Raw genomic sequence first — 27,237 nt, 5'->3', positions numbered from 1 at the left:
CTGCCTTTGTTCTGTGGGATCATCACAAAGAGTTAAATCCAAGAAATGAGCTCCTGACTAATTTCTCAAGATCAAAATAAAAGTTTTTGGAAACAGGGGGCCAACAATTTGGGCTATACTAAATAATACATGCATGTTCAGTGCTAAGGGCCCACTCCCATAAAGGAGTCTTTGCTACCAATGAACAAATTTAATACTGTGATTTGATATGCACAACATTTAGCAATCTAGAAATGTCTAAGTTTGCTCAAAACATTATTGTTTTTTGTTTATCGGAACTATCACAAAAACTCATGTTCTTGTCTTCGTAGTAGAAGAATACGCACTCAGACCATGTGATTTAGGCTATGATCTATAATTCAAGCTTAGGGGCAGCATGGTGGCACAGTGGTTAGCACTGCTGCCTCACAGTGCCAGGAATCCGGGTTCAATTCCGGCCTTGGGCAACTGTCTGCGGAGTTTGCACATTCTCCCAGTGCCTGCATGGGTTTCCTCCGGGTGCTCCAGTTTTCTCCCACTCCAAAGATGTGTAGTTTATGTGGATTGGCAATGCTAAATTGCCTCTTATGTGCAGATTAGCTGGGGTTCTGGGGTTACAGGGATAGGGTGGGGGGTGGGCCCTGGTGGGGGTGCTCCATCAGAAGATCAGTGCAGACTCTGCACTGTAGAAATTTTATGATTCTATGAAAAAGGCAGCAACCAATTAATTTTGATTACATTTAATTTCAAATTTCTTAGTTCAAAATATAAACAAGGGCAGGATTCTCCAGCTACCCAGCCTTGTGTTTCCTTTTTTTAAAAAAAAGTATTTTTATTAAGGTTTTGCAGAATTTTTCATAACAGTAGTAACCATAATAACAAAATAAACTAGAGTGAACATTAACATATTGCAAAAAGAGAATATACAATAACTAAATAGACATTACCCCACGCGACCCAGTCTTCCCACACCATCCCAATGAAGCACTCCCCCTCCCCACGGATTGCTGCTGCTGCTGACATTTAAATTTTCCCTGAGAAAGTCGACGAACGGCTGCCACCTCCGAGAGAACCCAAGCGTAAACCCTCTTCAGGCAAACGTTTTTTTCTCGAGGCGGAGAATCCCAGCCATGTTGTTAACCCAAGTCTCTACACTCGGGGGCTTCAAGTCCCTCCACATTAATAAAATCTGTCTCCGGGCTACAAGGGAGGCAAAGGCCAAGACGTCGGCCCCTTTCGCCCCCTGAACTCCTGGGTCTTGTGACACCCCCCAGCCTGGAGTTTCCTGGCAATAGGAGGCAGCACGCCGTTCACTGGTGTTTGGGGTCTCTGGTCCCGTCGCTGTCAATGGGAATTGTCACTGAAACCACCCATACCGCCGGGAAACGCACAGGAGGTGTACTGCTGGCTGGACTGGAGTATCCCACCATCAACGAACGGAGAATTCCGACAAAGGTGTAGGGCGGAAATTTCCACTCCCGGGAAAAATCGGGAAGGCCGCCGTGCATTCGGCAGAGTTTCACGACGGCCTCGGAGGCCGCTCCTCTCACCGTATTCACCCCCACCCGTGGGGCTAGGAGCGGCGCTCCGTTATTCTCGGCGGCCGGGGCTTGACGCTTGGCGGCGCGCCGAGAATGATGCGATGGCGGCGCCTATGTGACGTCAGCCGCGCATGCGCAGGTTAGCCAGCTCCAACCCGCGCATGCGCGGCTGACGTTACGACGGCTCCAACCCGCACATGCGCGGTGGCCGTCTTCCCCTCGCTTGATCTTGCGGGGCGGCGGAGGGGAAAAAGTGCGTCACTTTGAGACGGCGGCCAGAGGATCAGTGTGCACCGATCGCGGGCCAGTCCCCTCCCGAGCACGGCCATGGTGCTCACTCCCCTCTCCGCCCCCCACAAGCTTCAAACGGGCCTTTGGCGCCCATGTTCACGACGGCAGCGACCAGGTGTGGTTGCCGCCGTCATGAAACGGTCACGAACGGCAGGCCGCTCGGCCGGAGAATCGCCGGTCGCCGTGAAAAACGGCGAGCGGCGATTCATCTGAGCGGGGGGTGGGAGAATCGCGGGGGCCGCCATGGGGGTGTGAAATGAGTCACCCGGTCCTCCCATGATTCTCCCACCCGGCGTGGGGAGCGGAGAATCGCGCCCGTAATGTTCCACTAACTTTAGAACAGTGAATTTGAAGAATCTATCATTTAAATCCGAGGTCATAAAACAAAATCTTGGATTTATACAGCACTTTTAATGTTGTAAAAGCAAAAAGGATACGGTAGGATAGCTAACCAAAAGTTTGGGCAGTTATAACGAGCATCTTGGAGTAGAGGAGGGTGACAGAAAGGTTTACTCCCCAAGAGGATTAATTTGCACACCTCCACATTGTCCAGCAGAACAGAGGAGGAATGAATGAACTGGCAAAAAGTTGCTTATATGTCTCTGCCTGGGATGAAGCAGGCTAAAAATACCTCTTCCTCCTCCAAACAAAATGTTTTCCACAGCCAACCCCCATCCAGCAACAAAAACTGAACATTGTGAATTTCTCTCTTCTTGGCAAATTGGCATGGGCTCACAGCATACTGTCTGATCAGCTGGTTCAAAAAGCAGCACACTTCTCAATTAAGTCCCTGTTTTACCATCCATTTGTCAACTACCTTACACTTGTGAGATTACAAAATGATTGGCATTCTCAGCCAATTTGAATAGAGCAATGTTGGCCAACAGAAATTGCTGACTAGCTACAGCTATGTCTATGCTGACACCAAGTTAGCCACATGCATTAATTTCAGTCCAAAACATACCACAAACTCACAATACAGATAAATGTATTTCACATGTCTATTTGCATAACATGTACCACCATTCAGTAACTGAGGAAATGAAACAATAACAAGGATCAAATACACAAACACACATTCGTCTTTTTAAAAATAAATTTAGAGTAACCAATTAATTTTTTCCAATTAAGGGGCAATTTAGCGCGGCCAATCCCTCTACCCTGCACATCTTTGGGTTTTGGGGCTAAACCCACGCAAACACGGGAAGAATGTGCAAACCCCACACGGACAGTGACCCAGAGGTAGGATAGAACCTGGAACCTCGGCGCCACGAGGCAGCAGTGCTAACCACTGCACCACTGTGCTGCCCCCACACTCGTCTTTTCATCTCGTGCAAAAAATGTTTAGGGTTCACATTGACAGTGCTAATATGAGTATTGAGATCACATGACTATTGAGTGCCTCTCATCTAATTTTTAATTTAATCAGATATGTAATGAGCCACAACTGGATCCCCAATTTGCCATATGTGACTAGTGGTTAATGGACAACACCAGTTGTTGTTGTGTAACCAAACAAATATTTTGGAGGACCATCCAGAAATTACCCCCTTAGTTTAAGCTAATTTCGCCAATGAATCCACATCTTGCATTTCTAGCACCAAGTCCTTTGTAAGTGCTACCGGACAATTTCCACAGCAGCCCAAACATATTGTTGAGAATATATCGTTCCTGGATTATGTGGTTCAGAATACTAAAAACGAGTACTAATACTGCAAAAGCAATTTGCCCGGACAACATTCTGGCAATAATAGTGCAGTCTTGTGCTCCAGAACTAGCCTTGCCTATTGCCAAGCTGTCCCAGCACAGGTACAACACAGGCAATCCTGTCCACAAAAAGGACAAATCTAATGTAGCCAATTACTGCCCCATCAGTCTACACTCGATCATCAGCAAGTGATGGAAGGTGTCATCACCAGTGCTATCAAGCAGCACTGAAGCACTCATGTCCATGTGCAGCAAGACCTGGGCAACATCCAGGCTTGGGCTAATAAGTGGCAAATAACATTTGCACTGCCAGGCAATGAACATCTCCAACAAAAGAGAATCTAATCATCTCCCCCTGACATGCAATGTTACCAGCGCTGAATCACCCACGATCAATATATTGGGGGTTACCGTTAGCCAGAAACTGAGCGCGGCTACCAGAGCAGGTCAGAGGCGAGGATTTCTGCAGCGAGTAACTCACTTTCTGACTCCCCAAAGCCTGTCCGCCATCTACAGTACAATCAGATGGAATTCTTTTCATTGCCTGGACGAATGCACCTCCAACAACACTCAAGAATCTCAAAACCATCAGGGTCAAAGTAGCCCACTTGACTGGCACCCCATCCATAACTTTAAACATTAACTCCCCCAACTGCCGAAGTACTGTTTGTACCATCTACAGGATGTACTGCAGTAACTCACCAAGGCTCCTGAGGCAGCACTTTCCAAACTCATGACCTTTACCACCCAGAAGGACAAGGGCCGCAGATGCATGGGAACAACATTTGCAAGTCCCCCTGCAAGTCACACATCATAATGACCTGGAACTATATTCACTGTTCCTTCAGTCAAAATCCTGGAACTCGGTGGCTTGTGGCGCAGTGGTTAGCATTCGGGCTGCGGCGCTGAGGACCCGGGTTCGGATCCCGGCCCTGGGTCGCTGTCCATGTGGAGTTAACACATTCTCCCTATGTCTGCGTGGGTTTCACCCCTACAACCCGGGGTTGTGCAGGTTAGGCGGATTGGTCACGCTAAATTGTCCCTTAATTGAACAAAAAAAATAATTGGGTACTCTAAAATTTTATTTTTTTTTATATCAAAAAATCCTGGAACTCCCTTCTAAACTGCACTTTGGGTGTACTTGCACTACACAGATTGCAGAGGTTTAAGAAGGAAGCTCACCACCACCTTCTCAAGGATAATTAGCGATGGGCAATAAATGTTAGCCTACCCAGCAATGCCCAGATACTACGAACAAGTAAAAATAGCTTGTAGTTTGAAGTAGTAAAGGTTTAATTGTAGAATATGTAAAGAAGATGCAAATGCAACACAAGAAAGCTGGGAAGTTATTAACTTAAAAGGTCAGAAAAGAGATAGAACATCATAGACATAGACATAGAACAGTACAGCACAGAACAGGCCCTTCGGCCCTCGATGTTGTGCCGAGCAATGATCACCCTACTTAAACCCACGTAACCCGTATACCCGTAACCCAACAATCCCCCCATTAACCTTACACTACGGGCAATTTAGCATGGCCAATCCACCTAACCCGCACATCTTTGGACTGTGGGAGGAAACCGGAGCACCCGGAGGAAACCCACGCACACACGGGGAGGACGTGCAGACTCCACACAGACAGTGACCCAGCCGGGAATTGAACCTGGGACCCTGGAGCTGTGAAGCATTGATGCTAACCACCATGCTACCGTGAGGTTCATGACCAAACTGAAAGCAGAAAATGAAAACAGAAAAGGGAAACTGACCCTCCCAGTTTCTAAGGAAACAAAAATGGAAACTGAAGTAAGGAAGCTAAAACTTCTGAGTAGACTGAATCTGATTGAGACTATATAAAGGAACACTGAGCCATCCAAGTTCAGTTGTTGCACCTTGGAACTGACGAGTGCAGTTTAGAGAAGGTAGCCAAAGTAAATGACAGTTAGATAGACCTGCACTATAAGCAGAGTAAAAAACTAATTTCTCATTCACTGTGTGGAATGTCGATCAGGTAACAGAAACTTGAAGATTGGTGGAAGTATCTACAGAGGTCCTGCTCGAGTGACAAAAAAATGCAACCAGCAGATTAGCTTGGAAATATTGTGGTACTTACATTCAACAGATGGTAAATTAATAGTTTTGACTTGGAGAATTAAAAAACGTTTCTAGAGGACTGTTCCCTATAGAAGTCAATAACTTATCGTAGCAAATGAGAGAATTCTTGGAGGAAGCAAAAAATAAACTTAAGGGCCTGACATATGTGGGTATAAGCTATAGTGTTCACTTAATCATACTCGCAAGGTTTAATCTGTTTTATGTGCAACCTTGCAGCATAGTTCTCCTGGTTAAAACGGGATGTTCAGTTTTCTCTTTAAATGTTAACGGTCCTTAACTGGATCAATAAGATATATATAATCTTTAGGTGTGGAGTTGAAGCAGTTGAGGATCACATACTTGACATTATAGTTCATACAAAGTTCAGATTCTATATGCATAAACCTTAAAGGTTTTTTCATTAAGCAATGGCGTTAATCTTTCTGCACATGTTCCACCATCTCATTGCACTGTCCATGTCATTCCCATTTTTGAATTTTAAAAACTAATTTGTATACCAGACCATGGGCTTGAATGGCTGTACCTACACTCAAATGGACTCCAGATCTGTATGGAAAAATGGTCATCACAGGTCTAGCTCATTTCAGCATTAGAATTCATTCCACTGAATCAGAAGGTTCAAATTCTATCCCAGGATCTTTTTTTAAATTATAAATTCAGAGTACCCAATTTTTCTTTTCCAATTAAGGGGCAATTTAGTGTGACCAATCCACCTATTCAGCACATCTTTTTGGTTTGTGGGCATAAGACCCACGCAGACACATGGAGAATGTGTAAACTCTACACGGACAGTAACCCGGGACCGGGATTGAACCCGGGTCTTCGGTGCCGTGGGGCAGCAGTACTAACCACTGCGCCGCAGTGCTAACCACTGCGCCGCCATGCTGCCCATTCTATCCCAGTATCTAAGAATATAATCCCAATTAACATCTAGTGTAGGACTGAAGAAGGGCTGTATTATTGGCAGTATAGTGTTTTGAATTACACATTAAACTGAGGTCCCACGTAGCTGAAAAGATATTTTGCCATGTGGAACAAATTTGTACTCATTTCCCATAAAAACAGGGAGGTGTCCGGTCAACAATCATTCCTTGACCAAAACCACTAGGTTATCTCATAATTCTTTGTGGGAACTTTCTAATGTTTTACTACACAAATTTCAGCCATATTTACCTACGAAAACAACAGGGACGACACATCAGCTGAAAAGCATTGCGGGTTGCCCCCAGGTTGTGAAAAATTACTATATATTTATTTTTCTTTCGTTTATGCTTCTCCATTTCTTTTGTCTAATATTTTTCCGAGAGTCTTTACAAAATAACTCTGCTTCTTTTTCTCTTCATTCTTGAACATGTATTTCAATTCACTTCCTTGTACTGTTGTTGCTACCCAAGGTAATTTTTCTCAAATTAAATGTTGCTCCTTTGTAGCATCTGGTTTAAGCACATCTAATAGGCCTGCCCATTCTTGGTCCTTTTCAACGCCTGTTAAAAGATTAACTTTAGTTCAAGATCCTCTCATATTCACAATAAATAGTGCTGTTTCAAATTTAATTGAAATTTTAATATTGCAGTAACACCAACTTGTATTTATATAATGCCGCAAATAAGTAAAATGTTCCAAGGTGATTCACAGGACAGTAATCTTTTTTAAAGATATTTTTTATTCTCCTTTTTCACATTTTCTCCCAAATTTAAACTCACCAACAACGAACAATAATCAGTAACAAATATGTCAAGCCCCATATCAATAACAACAATCCCTTCCTCCCACCAAATCCCAAACATTAGCCCGCATGTTCACATAAACAAATGACAAAAATGAATCAGGAATCACCAATAGTCACCATCAACACCCACCGCCCACCAACCCTCCCACCCACCACCCCCCCCCACCCAAAACTAATGTTCGATGTTATCCAGTTCTTGAAAGTGCAAGATGAATAATGCCCATGAATTGTAGAACCCCTCCATCCTTCCCCTCTGTTCAAACTTAACCTTCTCAAGAGTCAAGAATTCCAACAAGTCCCCCCCGCCATGCCAGAGCACAGGGTGGAGAGGTTGCTCTCCATCCCATCAGGATCCTCACCCTCGTGAGGTATGCTCTGTATACCACGTTCAGCTGCATCAGCCCCAACCTCGCCCACGAGGTGGAGGCATTCACTCTCCGGAGCACCTCACACCAGAACCCCTCCCCCATATCCTCTCCCAACTCTTCCTCCCACTTTGCTTTGATCCCTTCCAGTGGTGCCTTCTCCTCTTCTAAAATAGCTCCGTAAACCGCTGACAATACTCCCTTCTCCAGTCCCCTTGTCGTCAGCACCTCCTCCAGCAATGTGGAGGCCGGCTCCACCGGAAGCTCTGTATCTCCTTTCTGGCAAAATCTCGAACCAGCATGTATCTAAACATTTCTCCCTGCTCCAGCCTATACTTCACTTCCAGCTCCTTCAATCCTGCAAACCGACCCCTAAGAAACAAATCTTTTAGTGTCATAATCCCCTTCTCTTCCCATTTTCGGAAATTTCCATCCCACCTCTCTGGCTCAAATCTGTGGTTCCCCCTAATCGGCATTTCCCTTGACCCTGCCCCCAACCCGAAGTACTGGCGAAACTGCCTCCAAATTCTCAATGAAGCTAATATTACCGGACTCCCCGAGTACTTCTCCGGGGCTATTGGGAGCGGCGCTGTTGCTAGTGCTTTCAATCCCGACCCCCTGCACAAACTGTCCTCCATTCTGACCCACTGGGAATCAACCCCTCTGACCCAGCTCCGCACCTTCTCCACATTCGCCACCCAGTAGTAAGACATCAGGTTCGGAAGACCCAAACCCCCTGCCTGCCTTCCCCTCTGTAGCAGCACCTTTCTAATTCTGGCCACCTTTCCCTCCACCCCCAGACCTTGACTCGCATAAGCTGATCACTGGGCAGGGGGGACCACACACACACGACACTTTAATACGGTCACTGATCCAGGGTTCGACCGGTCGAGGTCAAAGACAGGGAGGGTGCCAGCAGTGGCGAAGGAACAAAGGGTTTATGGAACAGATGCGGGGGGGTAGACCCAGGGAGGTTCGGATGACCAAGAGCGAAGGAGCTTTCTTTCTTTTCCCATGTCCACCAAATATACTCCCCGATCGATTTTGTTATCTGAACAGGGCTTTACTGGCGGGGGTGGTTGATATTGAGTATTCGGTGATTGCTGTCTCGGACCATGCCCCACATTGGTTGGACCTGCGGATGAGCAAGGAGGGTGGTCAGCGCCCACAATGGAGATTGGACGTAGGACTGTTAGCGGACGAGGGGGTATGTGGGGGTGCGAGGGAGTCCATCCAGAATTACCTGGAAATAAATGACATGGGGGAAGTTTCGGCAGCAACGGTTTGGGAAGCGCTGAAGGCAGTGGTTAGGAAGGAGCGAACATCGATACGGGCCCATAGGGAGAAGGTGAAGCGAGCAGAGATAGATAGGTTGGTTGGGGAAATGCTCCAGATAGACAGGAGATATTCGGAGGCCTTGGAGGCAGGGTTATTGAAGGAGCGGCAGAAGCTACAGATGGAGTTTGATCTGTTGTCTACAGGGAAGGTGGTGGAGCAGTTGAGAAAGGCGAGGGGGGGAATATACGAGTATGCAGAGAAGGCCAGTAGGATGCTTGCACACCAGCTAAGGAAAAATGAGGCAGCCAGGGAGATAGGAAGAGTGAAAGACAAGAGGGAACACGGTCTTGGACCTAGCAGGGGTGAACAGGGTGTTTAAGGAATTTTACACTCAACTGTGCGAGTCGGAATCCCCAGCTGTGGTGGAGGGCATGAGGCAGTTTCTGGGTGAGGTGAAGCTTCCGAAGGTGGAGGAAGGGTTAGTGAAGGGATTGGGAGCCCCGATCGGGACTGAAGAAATAGCAGAGGGGCTGGAGGCCATGCAGTCGGGTAAGGCCCTGGGACCCCGGATGGCTACCCAGTGGAATTTTACAAAACGTTCTCCAAGATGCTGGGCCCGTTGCTGGTGAGGGGATTTAATGAGGCAAGGGAGCGGGGTGTTCTTCCCCCAACAATGTCACAGGCCTCGATCTCATTGATCCTGAAGCGGGAGAAGGACCCAGATTTATGCAGGTCATAGAGGCCAATCTCCCTATTGAATGTCGATGCCAAACTGTTGGCTAAAGCCTTGGCCTCAAGGATAGAAGATTGTGTCCCGGAGTTGCTAGGGGTAGCCCAGACTGGGTTTGTTAAGGGCAGGCAGCTAATGGCTCTTAAATGTGATCATGATGCTCTCAAGAGGGAAGGGAGGTAGTGGTCGCGATTGACTGTCCTCCCAAGATTTCTGTTTATTTTCCAGTGCATCCCCACCTTTATCCCAAAGGCCTTTTTTAAGCAGGTAAATAATGTGATTACTGGTTTTGTATGGGCGGGTAAAACCCTGCAAATGAAGAAAGTGCTGCTGGAGCGTGCTTGGGGGGGGGGGGGGGGGGGGGGGTTGCCGAACTTTAACAACTATTACTGGGTGGCAAACATTACCATGATTAGGAGATGGGTAGCGGGGGTCAGTGTGGGAGCGAGTGGAGGTGGCATTGTGAAAGGACACAAGTCTGGGGGCATTGATAACAGCACCTCTGCCATTCTCACCGGCCCAATACTCCCCAAGCCCGGTGGTGGTGGCGACCCGGAGAGACTGGGGGCAGCGGAGGAAGCATATGAGAGGAGGGAGCATCGGTCTTGGCTCCAATTTGTAACAATCATCGGTTTGTTCCTGGGAGGCTAGATGGCGGGGGGGGGGGGGGGGGGGGGGGGGGTTTAGGAGATGGCAGAGAGCAGGGATCGAGAGGATGGGAGATTTATTCATAGATGGGAGCTTTCCCTGTTTGGAGGATTTAGAGGAGAAATTTGAATTGCCAGGAGGGAATGGGTTTAGATATCTGCAGACGCGGGATTTTGTGCAAAGACAGGTTTCGACCTGGCCCCTTCTACCATCATGGGGGATACAGGACAGGGTAGTTTCTAGAACAGGGGTGGGAGAGGGGTAAGTCTCGGATATCTATAAAGAACTCATGGAGTCAGAGGTAACTCCGATAGAGGAGCTAAAGTGCAAATGGGAAGAGGCGCTAGAGGGAGATATAGAGGCGGGTCTGTGGGCGGATGCTTTGAGCAGAGTCAACACGTCCTCATCATGTGCCAGGTTCAGCCGGATACAATTCAAGGTGGTTCACCGGGCACACATGACAGTGGCCCGGATGAGCAAGTTTTTTGGGATAGAAGACAGGTGTGTGAGGTGTGCGAGGGCCGCAAACCATGTCCATATGTTCTAGACATGTCCGAAGCTTAAGGAATTCTGGCAGGGATTTGCAGAGGTCATGCCCACGGTGCTAACAATAAGGGTGGTGCCGAGCCCAGAGGTGGCAATTTTTGGAGTGTCGGAAGATCCGGGAGTCCAGGGGACAAGAGAAGCTGATGTCTTGTCCTTTGCCTCCTTGGTAGCCCGGAGACGGATATTGCTAGCGCGGAAGGACTTGAAGCCCCCGAAATCAGAGATCTAGGTTAGCGACATGGCCAGGTTTCTCAGACTTGAGAATATTAAGTTTGCCTAAAGATGGTCAATGCTAGGGTTCGTCTGGAGGCAGCAGCTGTTTGTCGACTTCTTCGGGGAAAACTAAATGACAGCGGGGGGGGGGTTAGGCTATTTTATGTTTAGGGTGGGTGAGATTTGTAAGGAATGGAGATGGTTTATGCACTATGTTTATATCTGTATTTGTACATTTTACTGTTATTATTATAAAATTATAAATATCTTAATAAAATGTTTTACAAAAAAATGAGTGATGGTTAAACTAGACTTGGTGTGCAGCAGGATATAGCAGCAGAATTTGAATCATTTAAAAGTTTATGGAGGGTAGAACATGGGAAGTTGAAGAGGTGTGGATTTGAATAGCCAGGTTAAACAGTTTTCTTTTGGTCTCTAGGTATGTTTTAACATTTATGAGTCATGATTTACAAGTAGATATTACATGTGTTCTGGACCACTTTCACAGGCAAGTCTCTTATAACTTGGCGCACAACATCTGACCATGCTACACTGTAATTTGCTTAATGGAATTGTCACAAGTCTTCTTGCACACTCCTGTGTTTGGGTTTGCCGAAGAACAATTATATCAGACAATACAGGTTAGGCGGTACTCCATGAATCAGGCTTATTAAAAGCAATACAGAGTTGCAAAATCAATAAATAATTTATTTAACTTGGAGCTTCTCATTTCTTAAAATAATTCACATTATTGTTAGGCGACTTAGTGAAACGAGTTCAAAACAGCATTTATGTGCGTTTTAAGCCTTCCTGTAGGTCCCTTAATGCAGAAAGCTCCACACAGCCCAAAATCAGTGGAATCAATATTGGACATATGATCCATCACTCAGGAAATGAAGCAGAAAAGTATCCCAGGGGGTAGTCTACTTTGGCTGACCTTGTGGCCTGAACAACAACTAACATATTTGAAGAGAACTCTGCCTTTTGAATGTGCACAGCCAAAGGGAGACAGCAACCTGCAAGCAGCAAAAATAGGATTGGAAAAAGGAGTGGAAAAAATGTATCCTTCGACAGGAAAGTGAACAAGCTTTCACCCAAATGTGCACATACTGAATTGGTTAGTCAAGACTTGTGGATACATTTTGATGCCTTCAATACACTGCAAAGAAACTCAAATTAAATTCACTCCATCAAATATGCCACGGTGTAATAGTAGCAAGGGTGGAGAAGACTGAACTTATTACATTTACTACCTCTTACCTCGGCTGCCTCTAAGTGCATCCTAGTGTCTCTAAAAATCCTATCACATGTGAAGCAGTCCTTCAGAGAAGCTATCTCACAGAAAACCATTGAAAATGGTTTTGTTTATTGTTTTGAAAATGTTGTACACTTGTTACATGTGCTGAGTTCAAATCATGCTGTATTATTGCAGATAGAACAATTAAAAAGGGGAAATGTTACTGAGCTGATCTTAAATCCCCCCTGACAGCCTTCAGTTTTGGAATAATGCATGAAGTGACAAAACTGGAAGGGGAGAGCAACATACTGGCCAACAAAAAGGGTGGAAAAATGTTATAATCCCCACAGAGGGCTGGGCATTTCTCTGGAAAATATACTATAAACTGGAATAATAAAACTTCACTGGAATACAGTGTGCAGAAAGACACACTTATCGTTTCTGGCTGGCTCTGTGGGAGGATCCTAATAGTGCCACTTTGCCCCTTGTACTAATCATACTCCTAAACAGTAACTGATACTCTATTTCTATCAAAGTTCTCAATTCCTTGCTCTTGTATGGCATTACATAATTAATGTTATCAAAAGGATTTCAGAACATTTGGATACAATGTCTGTTCAAAATATGGGAAATACCTCTTGTTACAATTACTGGTACGAATTGTGTCTTTCAAAGCTTATATTGTATCCTAAGAGTGAATTTCAAGTTACACAACATCTGAATGAAATATCGATGGGACTGGGAGAAATTTGTGGTAATAATCTAAGCATATTACACAATAATCATATTAGTACAACATTTAAGTTGTTAGTGTTATGCTAAATATTCCTACAGAAAGGGACCCATATTGAACCTTTGAAGATAATTACCTTGTGTCTATCACCCATCAATCAGCCTCCTCTTACCTGGCCTAACTCAATCTCCTTGATCCTCAGTAGTTTTTACAATGACTAACAATAACTGCAGAGAAGTACTCTTTTATGTACTTAGTTCTCTTGATTAGACTATGCAAGTTGAAAATCCTGGAGTTGTTCAAATCCTACATGGCCTCTCAATTTTGCAGGAACTTCATAAGTGGTTTGACTTTTTCCAGACCTGAAATCTATGTGAAACAGAGCAACAAACTAAGCATAGTTACTCAAATCTCCAATTCAATTACTTAAAAACAAAATCACAGTTTAAATATGGTCCAAGAAGAAATGCAACCAGTTCATTTCTAAAAATATTGAACTTCCAAGTTGCAAGAGTTAAAAATGATGCAAAGCCAGATGTGCTTTCTTCAAAGAGGGAAGAGACGCATGACCCATTTAGAGTTACAATGGTCAACACAAATCTGTAATCTTCGGTGATTTGTAACATCACTGGTCAAGTCAAATAAAAATTTGCATATAATAGAATTATTGTAAAGCACTATAACTTTAGTCCTTTGACATAATTAAAACAAAACACCTTTAACACAAGCAGCTGAAATAAAAATCTGAAAATATTTTGGGTGATAACACAAGTTAATGCACACTGCCTTTCCACTTTGGCACTTCAGGCCAAATCCAATTCAGATTGATGGAATGATAATGTCCTTTCTGGACATTATCCTTGGCTGGAAGGATCATTTTAAAAATTAAGACAGGAACTCTCAAACCACTTTTGGCAAATTGCTTTGTTCTAATTAGCAACCAAATTCAGAAGTATACGACTGCTGTAGTGGAAATTGAACAAAGGATTTTTGGGGGATAAGAGTTTAGAAAGGAATTTTTACTCTGCACCCAACATGTTCTATATCTCACCTGAGTGTTCCACACTGATATTTAAGGGTTAGATTTTCATATCCTGGTGAAATGCAGTTCAAAATGTTTTGCAATTGATGCAAACCCAATCAGAAGCAGTTTGTGAACAAAATACAATTTTTAAAGTCAGGTCATCTGCATAATTATTCACAGTTGGATAGTCAGAGGCTTTTTCCCAGGGTAGAGGGGTCAATTATTAGGGCGCATAGGTTTAAGGTGTGAGGGGCAAGGTTTAGAGGAGATGTACGAGGCAAGTTTTGTTTTTTTACACAGAGGGTAGTGGGTGCCTGGAACTCGCTGCCGGAGGTGGTGGTGGAAGCAGGGACGATAGTGACGTTTAAGGGGCATCTTGACAAATACATGAACAGGATGGGAATAGAGGGATACGGACCCAGGAAGTGTAGAAGATTTTAGTTTAGACGGGCAGCATGGTCGGAACAGGCTTGGAGGGCCGAAGGGCCTGTTCCTGTGCTGTACTTTTCTTTGTTCTTTGTAGTTCTGGGTACAGTTTAGATCAGTCATTGGAAGCAAGACTAATGACGTAATGATCAGAAAACTGTAGCATTGGCATAAGTTAAAAGGGAAATGGCAGCTCAGAGCAGTCTTGCTAGATATTTGAAAACACTGCAACCTGATTTTGATTTTGAAATAGCTGAACACAGGCAAAAATTAAACATCAAGTGCAGACACTGTACACAGTCAGGGGACAAGCAATGAACTGGCTCAGCACTTCAATCTTCAGATGAAATGCACGTTGCGTTGCATAAGCTGGCTGTGAGAAGGGCTGCTCTCCAAGCACTCCAGGATACTGACTAATATGCAGAAGTGTACAACTGCTTGTTATAACGAGGTCCAAAACCAAGTCTGAAATTACCTTCACAACCACAAGTATTGTTTTAGTTGTAATCGGATTGTAACAGGTAGAACAGATCTGCCACTGTCTCCCAGGTGAATTGGAGCCTACCCACAGAGTCCCTCAAACAAATCCAGAGAAGTGAATTTCTGGCAGTGTTAGTGAGTAGCAAGATGACAGTGGGTGAGCACATTCTTTATGAGCAGAAGCATCATCTGTCTGGCACCCTTCTACTCTTCCCATAGACAATCCCGTGATTCTACTTCTTGAAATCAAATCTGAAGGTATTTCTAGACCTGTTGACACCAAATCAAAAGATGACAAAAAAAACAGCTTCTACAAAATTAACAAGCAGTACTTTAGATTTGTCAGGCATCGTTTAAACGCACAAATATTTTTTGTCTTTTCAAATCACTTTTGCATTCAACATAGCACCCAACAATATTGGACATTCTATTCATGTAGGCAAACTGATGACCAAGTGACATCCATTGTTTCCAAAATGTTAATGGAGTGGATATTGAAATGGCATCAGTTTCTGGATCATTGTGAAATTTTTAATAAAACCAATTATTTCTAGTGAGAGTTTCAGATGCACAACTAAAGCTTATTAGCAATCTGTCAGTACTGATCTTTACCTATTTTAGTTTCCAAAAAGGAACAGGCGAGGACAGATAGTTCAATTTACAAACCAGCCCCGCTTGGGTCACTGTCTGTGCGGAGTCTGCACGTTCTCCTCGTGATAGCAATGGTTTCCTCCAGGTTCTCCGGTTCCCTCCCACAAGTCTCAAAAGATGAGCTGTTAGGTAATTTAGACATTCTGAATTCTCCCTCAGTGTACCTAACGCGCGGAGTGTGGCGATTAGGGAATTTTCACAGTAACTTCATTGCAGTGTTAATGTAAGCCTACTTGTGACAATAATAAAGTTCATTATTTATTATTTTAGTGATTTTGGGACACAACATAACAGTAAGACGGAAAAAAAGCTTTCATGTATCCAAAATGGGTAATGTCTTATTCATTTATTAGCAGTAAAATTTATTTAACAAGCACTAAATTCACCAAAAGCTAATTTTTCAAAGGGAGACTTGTAACCAGAGAAAGGATTGGAATGAAGATTTCAGGCCAAATCAACTTTTTATTTTGTCCTTCTCCTGCTTATGGATTTCTTTATAGAAATTTGATATCAACAAGGTGAATTTAGTTTAAATCAGAAATACGAGGAAACTCCGAGATACTTCGTTTTCTTTTCCATTCCCACAAAATTTGTGCATGCATTTAGCATTTAAGATTATATTCATACACACAGAAGTAATTGGAGCAAATATTTGAATTCAGAATTTTTTGGCAGTGTAGGTGAAAAATCTCCAAACCTCTAAAAGAATTGATTTTTAAAAAATGGTAAATGTAGAATTATTAAATATAAACTGAGAAAACTTACCGGTTCTGTAAGAGTTGCGTCTTTTTCCAAGAACTGTACCACACAATAAGCTAACTAGAAGACAAGAAGAAACACTTGCATGATTCCCAGCAGTAACTGGTGAAATTGAAATGTATATCCATCCTCTTTGTACAAATCAAAGCAATCATTTGATAGATATGTCAACCAATTTCTTGACTTCAATCAGCACTACATGGATACCATGTCATTGTATAGAAAACCGCATATAGAAATAATGACACAGCCAGTTTGAAACTATTTATTTTTAAATACATATTAACGGATAAGGCTGAAAAGTAATTTTTTTTAAGTTCAGCTGCTGTGAACTTCATCCATGCAGAACTCCCTCTAAATTACTGTTGTAAACTAATTGACTGTAATGTTAATTATATGATTAACTTCAAATAGATTTATTGCACATGAAGCATATTGATACAGTACAAAAACAAGTCTGTTATATTCCAAAGATTATACTGACATAAGTGACCATATCTTCTTCTCAGTAGTTAGCAAACAGTGCACTCATTTATTACACTTGCAACTTTCCATAGACTTTCAATAGGATTTTGAACTGGAATTTGCTATAATTGAGTGTGTCAAATAATATGCCACTCTAAAAGGGGAATTTAGGATCTGTGTCCACAGAGCAAGCAAGAGTGTATTGACTTAACCAATCAGATTGGTCACTGTCTGTGCGGCGTCTGCACGGGTTTCCTCCAGGTGCTCCGGTTTCCTCCCATAGTCCAAAGATGTGCAGGTCAGGTGGATTGGCCACGCTAAATTGCCCTTAGTGACCAAAGTTAGGGGGAAAATGAGGGCTGAAGTGAGTCGGTGCAGACTCGATGGGTTGCATAGCCTCCTTCTGCGCTGCATGTTCTATGTTCTAAGATTGAAAAAATGTTAATGAATTGTGCAGTGTCTGTGAACTAGGAAGTGTCAGCTGGAATAGAATTCAATGTCAAATCAAGTACAGAAAACAAAGCAAAGAGAGAGAAAGAAAGATTGGAATTTGATAGAGAAGGAAAAAGCACTTTTTATAAAAATATCTATTAACAACTAAAATCTGAAGAAATGAGACGCCACAATTGTACAAGTGATTTTCAGTACGAGAGAGATTGTTTGGCAGAAATAAAGACTTGCCTCACCTTTAAAACTTTACTTACACTGAAATGAACAAGCACGAACATTTGACAAGTTTATTGCCTATGTGCATATATATCACAAGTGCAACAATTCAGGGGTGGCACAATGGCTAGCACTGCTGTCTCATGGCGCCGAGGACGCAGGTTCTTTCCTGGTCCGAGGTCACTGTCCATATGGAGTTTGTATATTCTCCCAGTGTCTGCATGGGTCTCACCCCCAAAACCCAAAGATGTGCAGGGTAGGTGGACTGGCCAGACTAAATTCCCCTTAATTGGAAAAAAATTGGGTACTTAAAAATTTTTTTTTAAAAAACGCAACAACATCACTCCGTGCATTTAAATGTCAAGACTTCTGGAAGAAAAGGGCAACTTGCACAATATCTTCGCAACTTCTGCATTTAACTGCGCATGTGTAGTTGCTGGAAGTCGCAGTCTGATTTACACTTCAAAACTGGTGAGCGCCGTGAGCCTCATGGTCATCTCTCCAGCAAAATCTGGGGTTTTATTTTACATGTTAGTCACGTCACTCATCACCACTTTATTTAAAAAGAGGAATAATATTTTCAATTAGATAAATGTGTCTGGGGTTCAGTGGAAGGATTTTGCTATAAATACTCTGGCAAAGCCAAGCTGTATCATGCCTAATTTCTCACAGCATTCATCTGTGACCAATTCAGTAGCAATTAAGACCAGTTGTGTGTGTATTCAATGTTGCACTGGGAGATAGATTGAATCATTACAATTTCTACTGGGTGTCCTTATTTGATTGTATCTTATTTCATCAAATTACTATTTTAAAACAGCACTCATCCTGATTCATAAACCTTTTTACTGAGTTTAGAACATAGAACATAGAACAGTACAGCACAGAACAGGCCCTTCGGCCCTCAATGTTGTGCCGAACAATGATCACCCTACTTTAAACCCATGTAACCCGTATACCCGTAACCCAACAATCCCCCCATTAACCTTACACTACGGGCAATTTAGCATGGCCAATCCACCTAACCTGCACATCTTTGGACTGTGGGAGGAAACCGGAGCACCCGGAGGAAACCCACGCACACACAGGGAGGACGTGCAGACTCCACACAGACAGTGACCCAGCCGGGTTTCTGAGACGCAATCTGGAAATGTTCATTACCTTGGGAATTCACATGTAAAAAGACAGAGCAATCATTTGGTAATCAATTGCATGTATTAGTAGATCACGCATAGTATTTTCATTGAGAGTTGGTGAGCACCTCTTTAACATATTTGCAATTATGTATATGGTTCCCCTGTGGCAGAGTTCATAGTGCAATCTTCATTGAAATGGAAAATGAAGTTTAAAATATAATTACATTCCTGTTAAAATTAGCTACTTTAATATCTTCATAATATAATTATTCCAAGTTTACCATTGGGAAAGTGCTGTGAAATTCTCAATATCATGGATGTATATTAGAAAATTAAAAGCTGGTTTAAGAATAGAGATGAAACTGGTGGTTAATTTGGCAAAGCAATTATACTATTTATTTGCATAGAACATAGAACAGTACAGCACAGAACATGCCCTTTGGCCCTCGATGTTGTGCCGAGCCATGATCACCCTACTCAAACCCACGTATCCACCCTATACCCGTAACCCAACAACCCCCCCTTAACCTTACTTTTTAGGACACTACGGGCAATTTAGCATGGCCAATCCACCTAACCCGCACATCTTTGGACTGTGGGAGGAAACCGGAGCACCCGGAGGAAACCCACGCACACACGGGGAGGACGTGCAGACTCCGCACAGACAGTGACCCAGCCGGGAATCGATCCTGGGACCCTGGAGCTGTGAAGCATTTATGCTAACCACCATGCTACCGTGCTGCCGTGATGTTTAAGAACAAATCAGGGTGAGGGAATGCAATGCCCAATCAATAACAACAAGGATATGAAACTGGGAAGCAGGAGTATAGATTCAGTGTTCGTGAGGAGACAGGAGGGTTAGCGTTGGAATGCACTCAAGGCCAGCCCATGAATAAGAAAAAGAAACATGGAAGATGGTAACTTTGGAGGCTGTGGCCAGTGGCCCAAAATCAGACAAATGCAAATGAGTCAGGTGAGTTTCTACTCCAATCCTTAAAATAATTAGATAATGAAAGTCACCATAGTCCCCAGGGTTAGCAGCTCTCCCTTTTTGAGAGAACACTGACTGGCAGCGTTTAACCTGAGGGTCACCACACCTCAGTTGAGGGGCAAGGTAGAGAAGGTGGGGTCTTCATTAATAACCTGAGCCGGTACAGGAACCCATGCAGTTGGCGACGCTCCACATCATGAACCAGCCGTCCAGCCAATGGAGCTAACCCCCCCCCCCACACCAACCAGCAATCAGGTTAAAAGACAAACTGTGGGTACAGCAGGGTAACTCGAACAATAACCGTGAAAGTTGAGGGGTAATGCATTTTGTGAGGAATAACGAGGCAAGGGAATATACAATGAATGGTAGGGCCCTACGACATACAGAGAACCAGAGGAACTCTGTGTGCATGTTCATAGATCCCCGAAGACAACAGGGCAGGTAATAAGGTGGATAAGATGGTTAAGGTGGCATATGGGATACTTGCCTTTATTAGCTGAGGCATAGAATAGCTGAGGCATAGAATACAAGATCAGGTAGGTTATGATGGAACTGTATAAAATGGTAGATAGGCCACTGCAACGTGCAGATCTGATTGCCACACAATAGGAAGGAAGTGATTCCACTAAAGTCTGCGCAGAGGGATATCCACAAGGATGTTGCCCAAGCTGGAGCTTTTCAGCTATCATGAGAGACTGGACAGGCTGGGATTGTTTTCCTTGGAGCAGAGAAGGCTGAGGGAGGGCCTGATTGAGGTGTACAAAATTATGAGGGGCATAGATGCGGGGAGCTGGAAGCATTAGGGGGTGGGGAGAGAGACAGGGGAGAATAATGCCAATAGGGGGGGGAGCCAAGAGAGAGGGAGGGAGGGAAGTGGGGGGAATAAGCTGAGAGAGACGAGTTTGAGAGCGGGGAGCGGCAGTATGGCAGACTGTGAGGTGGCCGGTTTGGGGAGGGGAAAAATTTGAGGGAAGGGAAGAGGTAAAGAGGCTGGAGATTGAAGGGTAATGGAAAGAAGAGGAGTAGTAAGGGAGAGGGAAAGAAGCATCCGAGGCGAGTAGGGGAGAGAGGAAAGGCTCTGTATAACTGAAGCGGCATTTTCTCACTTCTGCACTTCAAGGTCCTTGACGTAACGGCCTAAATGGCAGTAGCCTTTTGTTAATGTGCACTGGCTTTTAGTGTTCTGTGCACATGACACCCGTTGGTCCTTCATAGCTCCTATTTACATAAAGAAAATGTTCACTTATCTTTCTCAGATCCAAAGTGAACAACCTCAAATTTAATCACATGGAACACCAGCTGCCAAATTTCTGGTAATACAGTTAGCCTCTATTCTTTAGCCTTTGTAATTAACTTCTCTTACCAAAACAACCTCCTGTGCTTCCTTGTCATCTACAAACCTAAACATCTAATTCTCGATTTCTTCATCTAAATCATTTATATATGCATGTATCTAAAAGCTGCGACCATATCGATATCTGGGGACAAGTCACTGCCTATTTATTGGAGAACAGTCCTATCATCCTTTTTCTATCTCCTACTTTCGAACTAATTATTAACCCAAGTTAATTAACCCAAGGTTACCTCAAATTCCATCCGTTTTTATTTTATTCAAATAATCTCTTGCGCAGAAATTGTCCCATTGCCTTCTAGAATTTAAGATTGATGACAGCCATTGACACACTCCATCCTCATGTCAGTCACCTCTTCAATTTTGAAAATTTTCAATTCTTACCCAATTTAATTTTAACAAGACATACATCATATTCTTGCATGTGAGAAGAACTTACTTTAATTCAATTGCCACTGTTATGTATTAAACCAGGAGTTTCCAAACTAGGAGACACGATTTTGGAGTTGCAAGCTCTGAAGCAGCAATGGCAGCGTTGGGGCTCATTCTGAATTTTGACAGCTGAGAGGCCTCTTTAAATGTTTGCTATTTTTTCTTTTGGTGAACATGGCTTAATTGTCTGTTTTCTGAGACCCGATTGCTGCTGAAACCATGGGCAGGGTTCTCAGCCTGCGACCGGCACGAATCGTGCCACGCCACCCCGCCTCCTTTCTTCCGCGCTGGCCCCTGTATCCCTGCGCCATGTTGCGTCGGGGCCAGCGCAGAGAAGGGAGTCACTGCACATGTGCGGACCCCGCGGCACCCAGTTCACCCTGTAGGGGCAAGAATTGCTGATCCTGAGGTCGTGTTGATGCCGTCGAGAAACGCAACGGCGTTTCCAACGGTGTCAACACTTTAGCCTCAGGATCACAGAATCCCGCCCCAATATGCTGTAATCCATGGTAAAACCTGCAGTTTTAACCTCTCCAAGTCAGCTCAACACACTCTAACCACCCCACCTCCACACACAATTTTTACTCTGGGCTCACGGAGATGAAGTATTAAAAGAGGATTACATCAGGAAAAAATTTGGGAAGCATTGTATTAAACACAACCTGCGATGAATATACTTTAAAATCAGAGCCATTTCTGATAGGGCTGTGCACTATCCCAAAAATATGCATCAGTAGTTCAAAAGGAATATCCCAAAGTTGCCAGAAGTTGATTACATATGCTCATCCCAGTCCCATACTTTAGGTTGTCCTGTCTACCTCCCCCATTCAACTTGGTGCTACCAAGTAAATAAGCCTAGTTTTCTGTTTTTATTTCCAAAATTCATGTTGTTGCAAATTTTGTAAAACAAACTTTATCTCCTCCCTCAATAAATGAAGCAGATTCAAGTATCAATCCAGCCAATAAAGTTGTCAAATGAACTACTTCGTCAAAAATATTTAGAAATATTTGGATATTCCATGTTGAATGCTATGATTTGTGACATATTAGCTTCAATAGCCCATTCAGAAAGTCTCAAAATGGCTCATAAAAGCTAACTTTAATGAATGCAACCCAGGCATCTGAACATATTCCATCTAAAATTCCTGCAAATGTTGGACCAATACAAAATTATAACTATAGATATGCGGATAGGGTGAAGATGTGGGTAGGGTGCTCTTTCAAAGAGCCGGTGCGGACTCGATGGGCCGAATGGTCTCCTTCTGTGTTGTAAATTCGATGACTAGACCTGCTGTAGCAGTCATTAGGTCCAGCTCCAATGATATAGTATACCATTTTTACAGAAAGTTTGGATGTCACTGAGGAGAAAGTACACCGAAATGGAAAACCAGAGTAGTTTTGGTACTAAGTCAATAATAAATTTAATCCATGTCTACATCAAGAAATAACAGCCTACCTGTGCATGAAATAGAGCTAAGCCTTTAGCAGTATGAAGAGGAATGAGGACCTTCATAAGAAATTGTTTATGTTCTGCTTTCAATGGCAATGCAAACCCATTAATAATACTGAAAAATAAATATAGAAATTAGTAATTCAACATCATTGTAAAAATTTGAAATGATCTTTTTTCATAATAAAATTAGCAAATTAATTTGGAGTACAATGCTGTCTAGTATATGTATTTGTATCTCAATGCATTACAGCATTTCACTTCCCTTCCCTTTGGGTTGGAAATGGATTACTGGTTTCAAACAATGATTAAGGAGATAGCAAATGTGCAAGAGAAATTTATTGATACAGCAATTGCTCCAATCAGTTGCTCAATTTAGTTTCAACTTTGTTCAAAAAACATACGAGATTATCTAGAAAACCAGGAAAAGTTATCCAACAAGAACTGACTAGTCAATAACAATTCTGATGTGAAACGAATAATATATTTTTTTAAATTGTCACAAGTAGGCTTACATTAACTATTACATAAAAGTTTGTAAACTTGAGCTGCAGGTATAAAGAACATTACTTGCATTAGTGGAGGAAAGAACATAACATTTTGAATTTTTACATTAAAACAAATAAATTCTGGTAAATTTTAAACACTTTATAATTGGTAGAAATGTGAAAAAAATAAAAGTGACACCCCCACCTTTAATAAACCAACCATTACTTGATGGCATTTACCTCAGTCACTCTTCCACATAACATTTTGAACCATATGGTTCAGCTATCCACCAAGCACATTTAATGAGGCATCTGGAAACCCAGACTAATTTCATAAGCACATTCAAAATGTTACTGTTTTATTACATTAAAGATGCTATACCAATAGAATTTGTGAATATTAATTCAGTTTAGAACACAGATACAAATTTGAGCGCATAATCAGCATGTCTCTATTCAATTTTAGCACTCAGGATGAGGACAATCACCACAATGCATTTATATCACACTTAATATAATTAAAGGAGCTCTCGTGGTGCAGTAGTAGTGTCCCTGCAAGCTCCAGGTTCAAATCCCACTCGAAGGCTTGGCGGCTAAGGAAAGTGCATTCACAATGTGGTCAAATAGCTGGAGTGTCAATTTATACATCCTTCCAACATATACCAAAGGTAGGCAGAAAGAATGGGAGATTCTTGGCCAGCCATGTGATGGAAAGAAAGAAAAAGCCTCCACCATCACAATCCATAGTTCCATGCTCCAATATGTAAAAGTGTATACCTAGATAAAAGTTACCGAGATGCCCAGTGCAGATCAGATTGATCCGAACAGCATGGGATTCAATCCCTGCTTCGACTGGGTGGATTAGAGATCTGCTTCCTTATCCTACATGTGGCACTAGCACAGGTCAGGCCTGCCTTTGGGCAGAGATCCCGAGATGAAGAAGAGGAGGGCCTTAAGGAAGGAGTTCCAATAAACTGGGCAGAGCAGCTAAAAATGCTCTGAATTAGAGTGCAGCAAAAAGAGATGGCTGCACATAAAGTCAGGTGTTGAAGGAACAAATATCGCCGGGCAGGATGTGAATGGAGAGAAGTTTAGAAACTGGCGGAAATGCAGACAAAAGCATCTAGACTGAACAGAAAAGTCACTCATGATTCTCTCCTGCTTCCCAGAGCTTTCAAATTAAGGAAGTGAGTGAACAGAGGGAGAATACTTGCCAGCGAGCTGCAAGGTTTGGATGAAACAGCCATGGGCTGAGGGAGCTGAAGGTTCAGTGCATCCAGCCTCACACCAGGACCTGCCTTCACTAGAAGCAGATTGCACAGTCTCCCAATAGTAGCAGGGGTGACTACACTTCAATTTTTCCACGATTCCAAATCACTTTGCAACACTTTTTAACCCTCCCTGACCACACATGACCACCCTTCTCACAAATCACAAACGTACACTGTAACACCCCTTGTGCACTACAAGCAAAATCATCTCTTTCTTCCTACTTTTTATGCCATGCATTCCACCATCCCTTTTCACATAGTACCACTTTCTTTAGCACCTCTTTCTTTAGCACAATGTTGGCGATTCTGAAAATTGAGTTGGAGCCCTGTCCCTTAGTGACCATATTTGGGGTGCCAGACTTGCTGGAATTGCAAATGGGTGCAGAGGCCGATGTCCTGGCCTTTGTCTTGCTGATTGCCCGGAGGAGAGTGCTGCTGAGTGTGGTGGTATGATTAGCAAAGCTGCCTGCCATTGGTGCAGAACACCGGCTTACCATTGGCCCTGGTCGGTCATGTGCCTCTCGACCGATTGGTTGAGACCAGTCATGTGACGGCTCCCCGATTGAGCGAGAGGCTGAGTTAACCCCGCCTCCAGGGCGGGGTATAAATACCCAGTACTCCCGGCGGTCGTCCATATACTGTAATCGACCGCAGGGCTAACATCTAGCTGATTAAAGCGTACTTTTGTACAGCAACCCGTCTCGCGTTCAATTGACGGTACATCACTGAGGTGAAGGTTTGCTTCTCCACCCAGTGCCTCAGTGTGGCTAGGAGAGCTGATGGAGTTCCTATATCCTGAGAAAGTGCGGGGAGAAATTGAGGGGTTTTACTGATGATGGCAGTAGTTTATTGTTTACTTTAAGGAGTTGGTCACCTTTAGTTGTTGAGGGGGAGGGGGGGTTTGGGGGTTCATGTTTGTAGCAGTGTTTTATTCTGTTTTGTGTTTTTATATCAATTTGTATTATTGAAAATGAGAAATCTGAATTAAAATATTTTTTTAAAACAGCAGCTGTCTGCAGCCAGGCTTTCACAGGACTTTAGCCTCCAGTCGTCATTTGGCACAAGCATCAGAAGGGTCTTGACATGACAAGCAGCAGAATTCCACCCATTTTGCTGAGGCCACAAGGGCAGCATTTCATAGGAAAAGTAAACTTATTAAGCTTCTTTTCAGGGTTAAGCATGTGAAGCATTTGGGTGAGAGTTGAAGTTAAGGCTAAAATTATCTTTGGTTTAAATTGATTGCTGTTATTATATTTGGTACTTGGATTTCACAGTACAGTTTCACAGCAGCTTTTGAATCACATTCTCAACATTTCATCATTATAGGGCTGTCTAAGCAGATCACTAGAATTGCTGTGTGAAGAGCTGATCACTTGTGTCACTTACTGCACTGGCCCCCCACTTTCCCCATGATTCCCCTGTTTCTTTCCGGTGTGAAAAGGCTTGCTTTGGCTCCTCCCAAAGGCAGTCTTCTCTGCAAGGCAAGCGTGCAATATGCAATAGCTATGTGGCTGACTCTGCATAGAGCATACTGTTGGGGCCTCCGGAACTTCCAAAGCACTGGTGCCTAATCTTTAGCATCCGTATAATATTCTCAATCATGATAATTATAGTTTCATGGTTTTTATTATCTGTGTTACTCAACATTAATGGGGTCACAGATGCATCTGTAGTGTATATTCCTTTTCCTCTAATATGCATCTTTCCATGTTTCTGAGAACAGATACTAGAGCACTTGTAGCCACCTGGGTTGGCCACTTCCCGACTTTAAAATGAAGATTCGTTAAGAACGCAGGGAAAAATGGACAGGTACAGGGAAGCAAGCAGAATGCAAAGCTCCCTGTATATTAGAACTTGCAGAAACTCAGACAGCACTGGAATTGACGATCATCTGCATATTGATCAGCGATCCCCGGGAACAATAGCAACAGTTAAGATAATCGAGGCAAAGCCAGACTCCTCGGCGCCAGCAGGAGCCAAAACAAAAGAAGCCAATGGACACTTAGGAACCGCCCAGCGATCAGGGAACAGCCCCAGTATTGGGAAAATCAAACCAATTGATTGGGAACATGATCCAATCAATTGGAAACAGGTACGGGGTCTGCCCAAAAGGGCGTGAAGCCCCTGGGGACTATAAATTAGAGTCCCCAAGTTCAATTCGGTCTTCTTGGCAAGTCTTCTTGGCAACTCTCAAAGAACTCGACCGTGACTCTCAACTCGGAGAGGCTTGCCTAGCAGCTGCACCAACAAGTAAGTGTCCAGTCAACGCACGCTACGAGATAGGCGCTCCTAACCATTAGCCCATACCAGCTGGAAGCCTGCAGACTCAGGATCGAACGAGAGGCCAATTGTTCCCCTGACCTGGTGGGTCCCTTTTCCAAAGCTAAGTATTGGCCTGTTAGTGTTAGAAATAGTCTAGTGAATAGTATTTTATGCATGAGTAGCGATTGACTGTGTATATAATAAATGTGTTTTGATTTGAACCTTACTAACTGGTGTATTAAGTTATTGATCAGCACTTGAACTTGAACCTCGTGG

General features: G+C 43.4%; 1 protein-coding gene across 1 annotated transcript in view; it reads right to left on the bottom strand.

Annotated features, from left to right (window-relative positions):
* The window catches only part of ppp2r5a (protein phosphatase 2, regulatory subunit B', alpha isoform), a 288,446-nt gene that overhangs the window by 39,123 nt on the left and 222,086 nt on the right, over positions 1 to 27,237 (bottom strand). Inside the window, exons 7-8 of the mRNA XM_038811016.1 lie at positions 22,947 to 23,055; positions 16,456 to 16,509 (exon numbers count right to left, since the gene is read on the bottom strand). Of these exons, the coding sequence (XP_038666944.1) occupies positions 16,456 to 16,509; positions 22,947 to 23,055 (163 nt within the window). The remainder of the gene's footprint in view (positions 1 to 16,455; positions 16,510 to 22,946; positions 23,056 to 27,237) is intronic.

The sequence above is a fragment of the Scyliorhinus canicula genome, chromosome 1 (assembly GCF_902713615.1).
Source record: "Scyliorhinus canicula chromosome 1, sScyCan1.1, whole genome shotgun sequence".
Lineage (NCBI taxonomy): Eukaryota > Metazoa > Chordata > Chondrichthyes > Carcharhiniformes > Scyliorhinidae > Scyliorhinus > Scyliorhinus canicula.
This window is presented reverse-complemented; position numbering and strand designations above follow the sequence as displayed.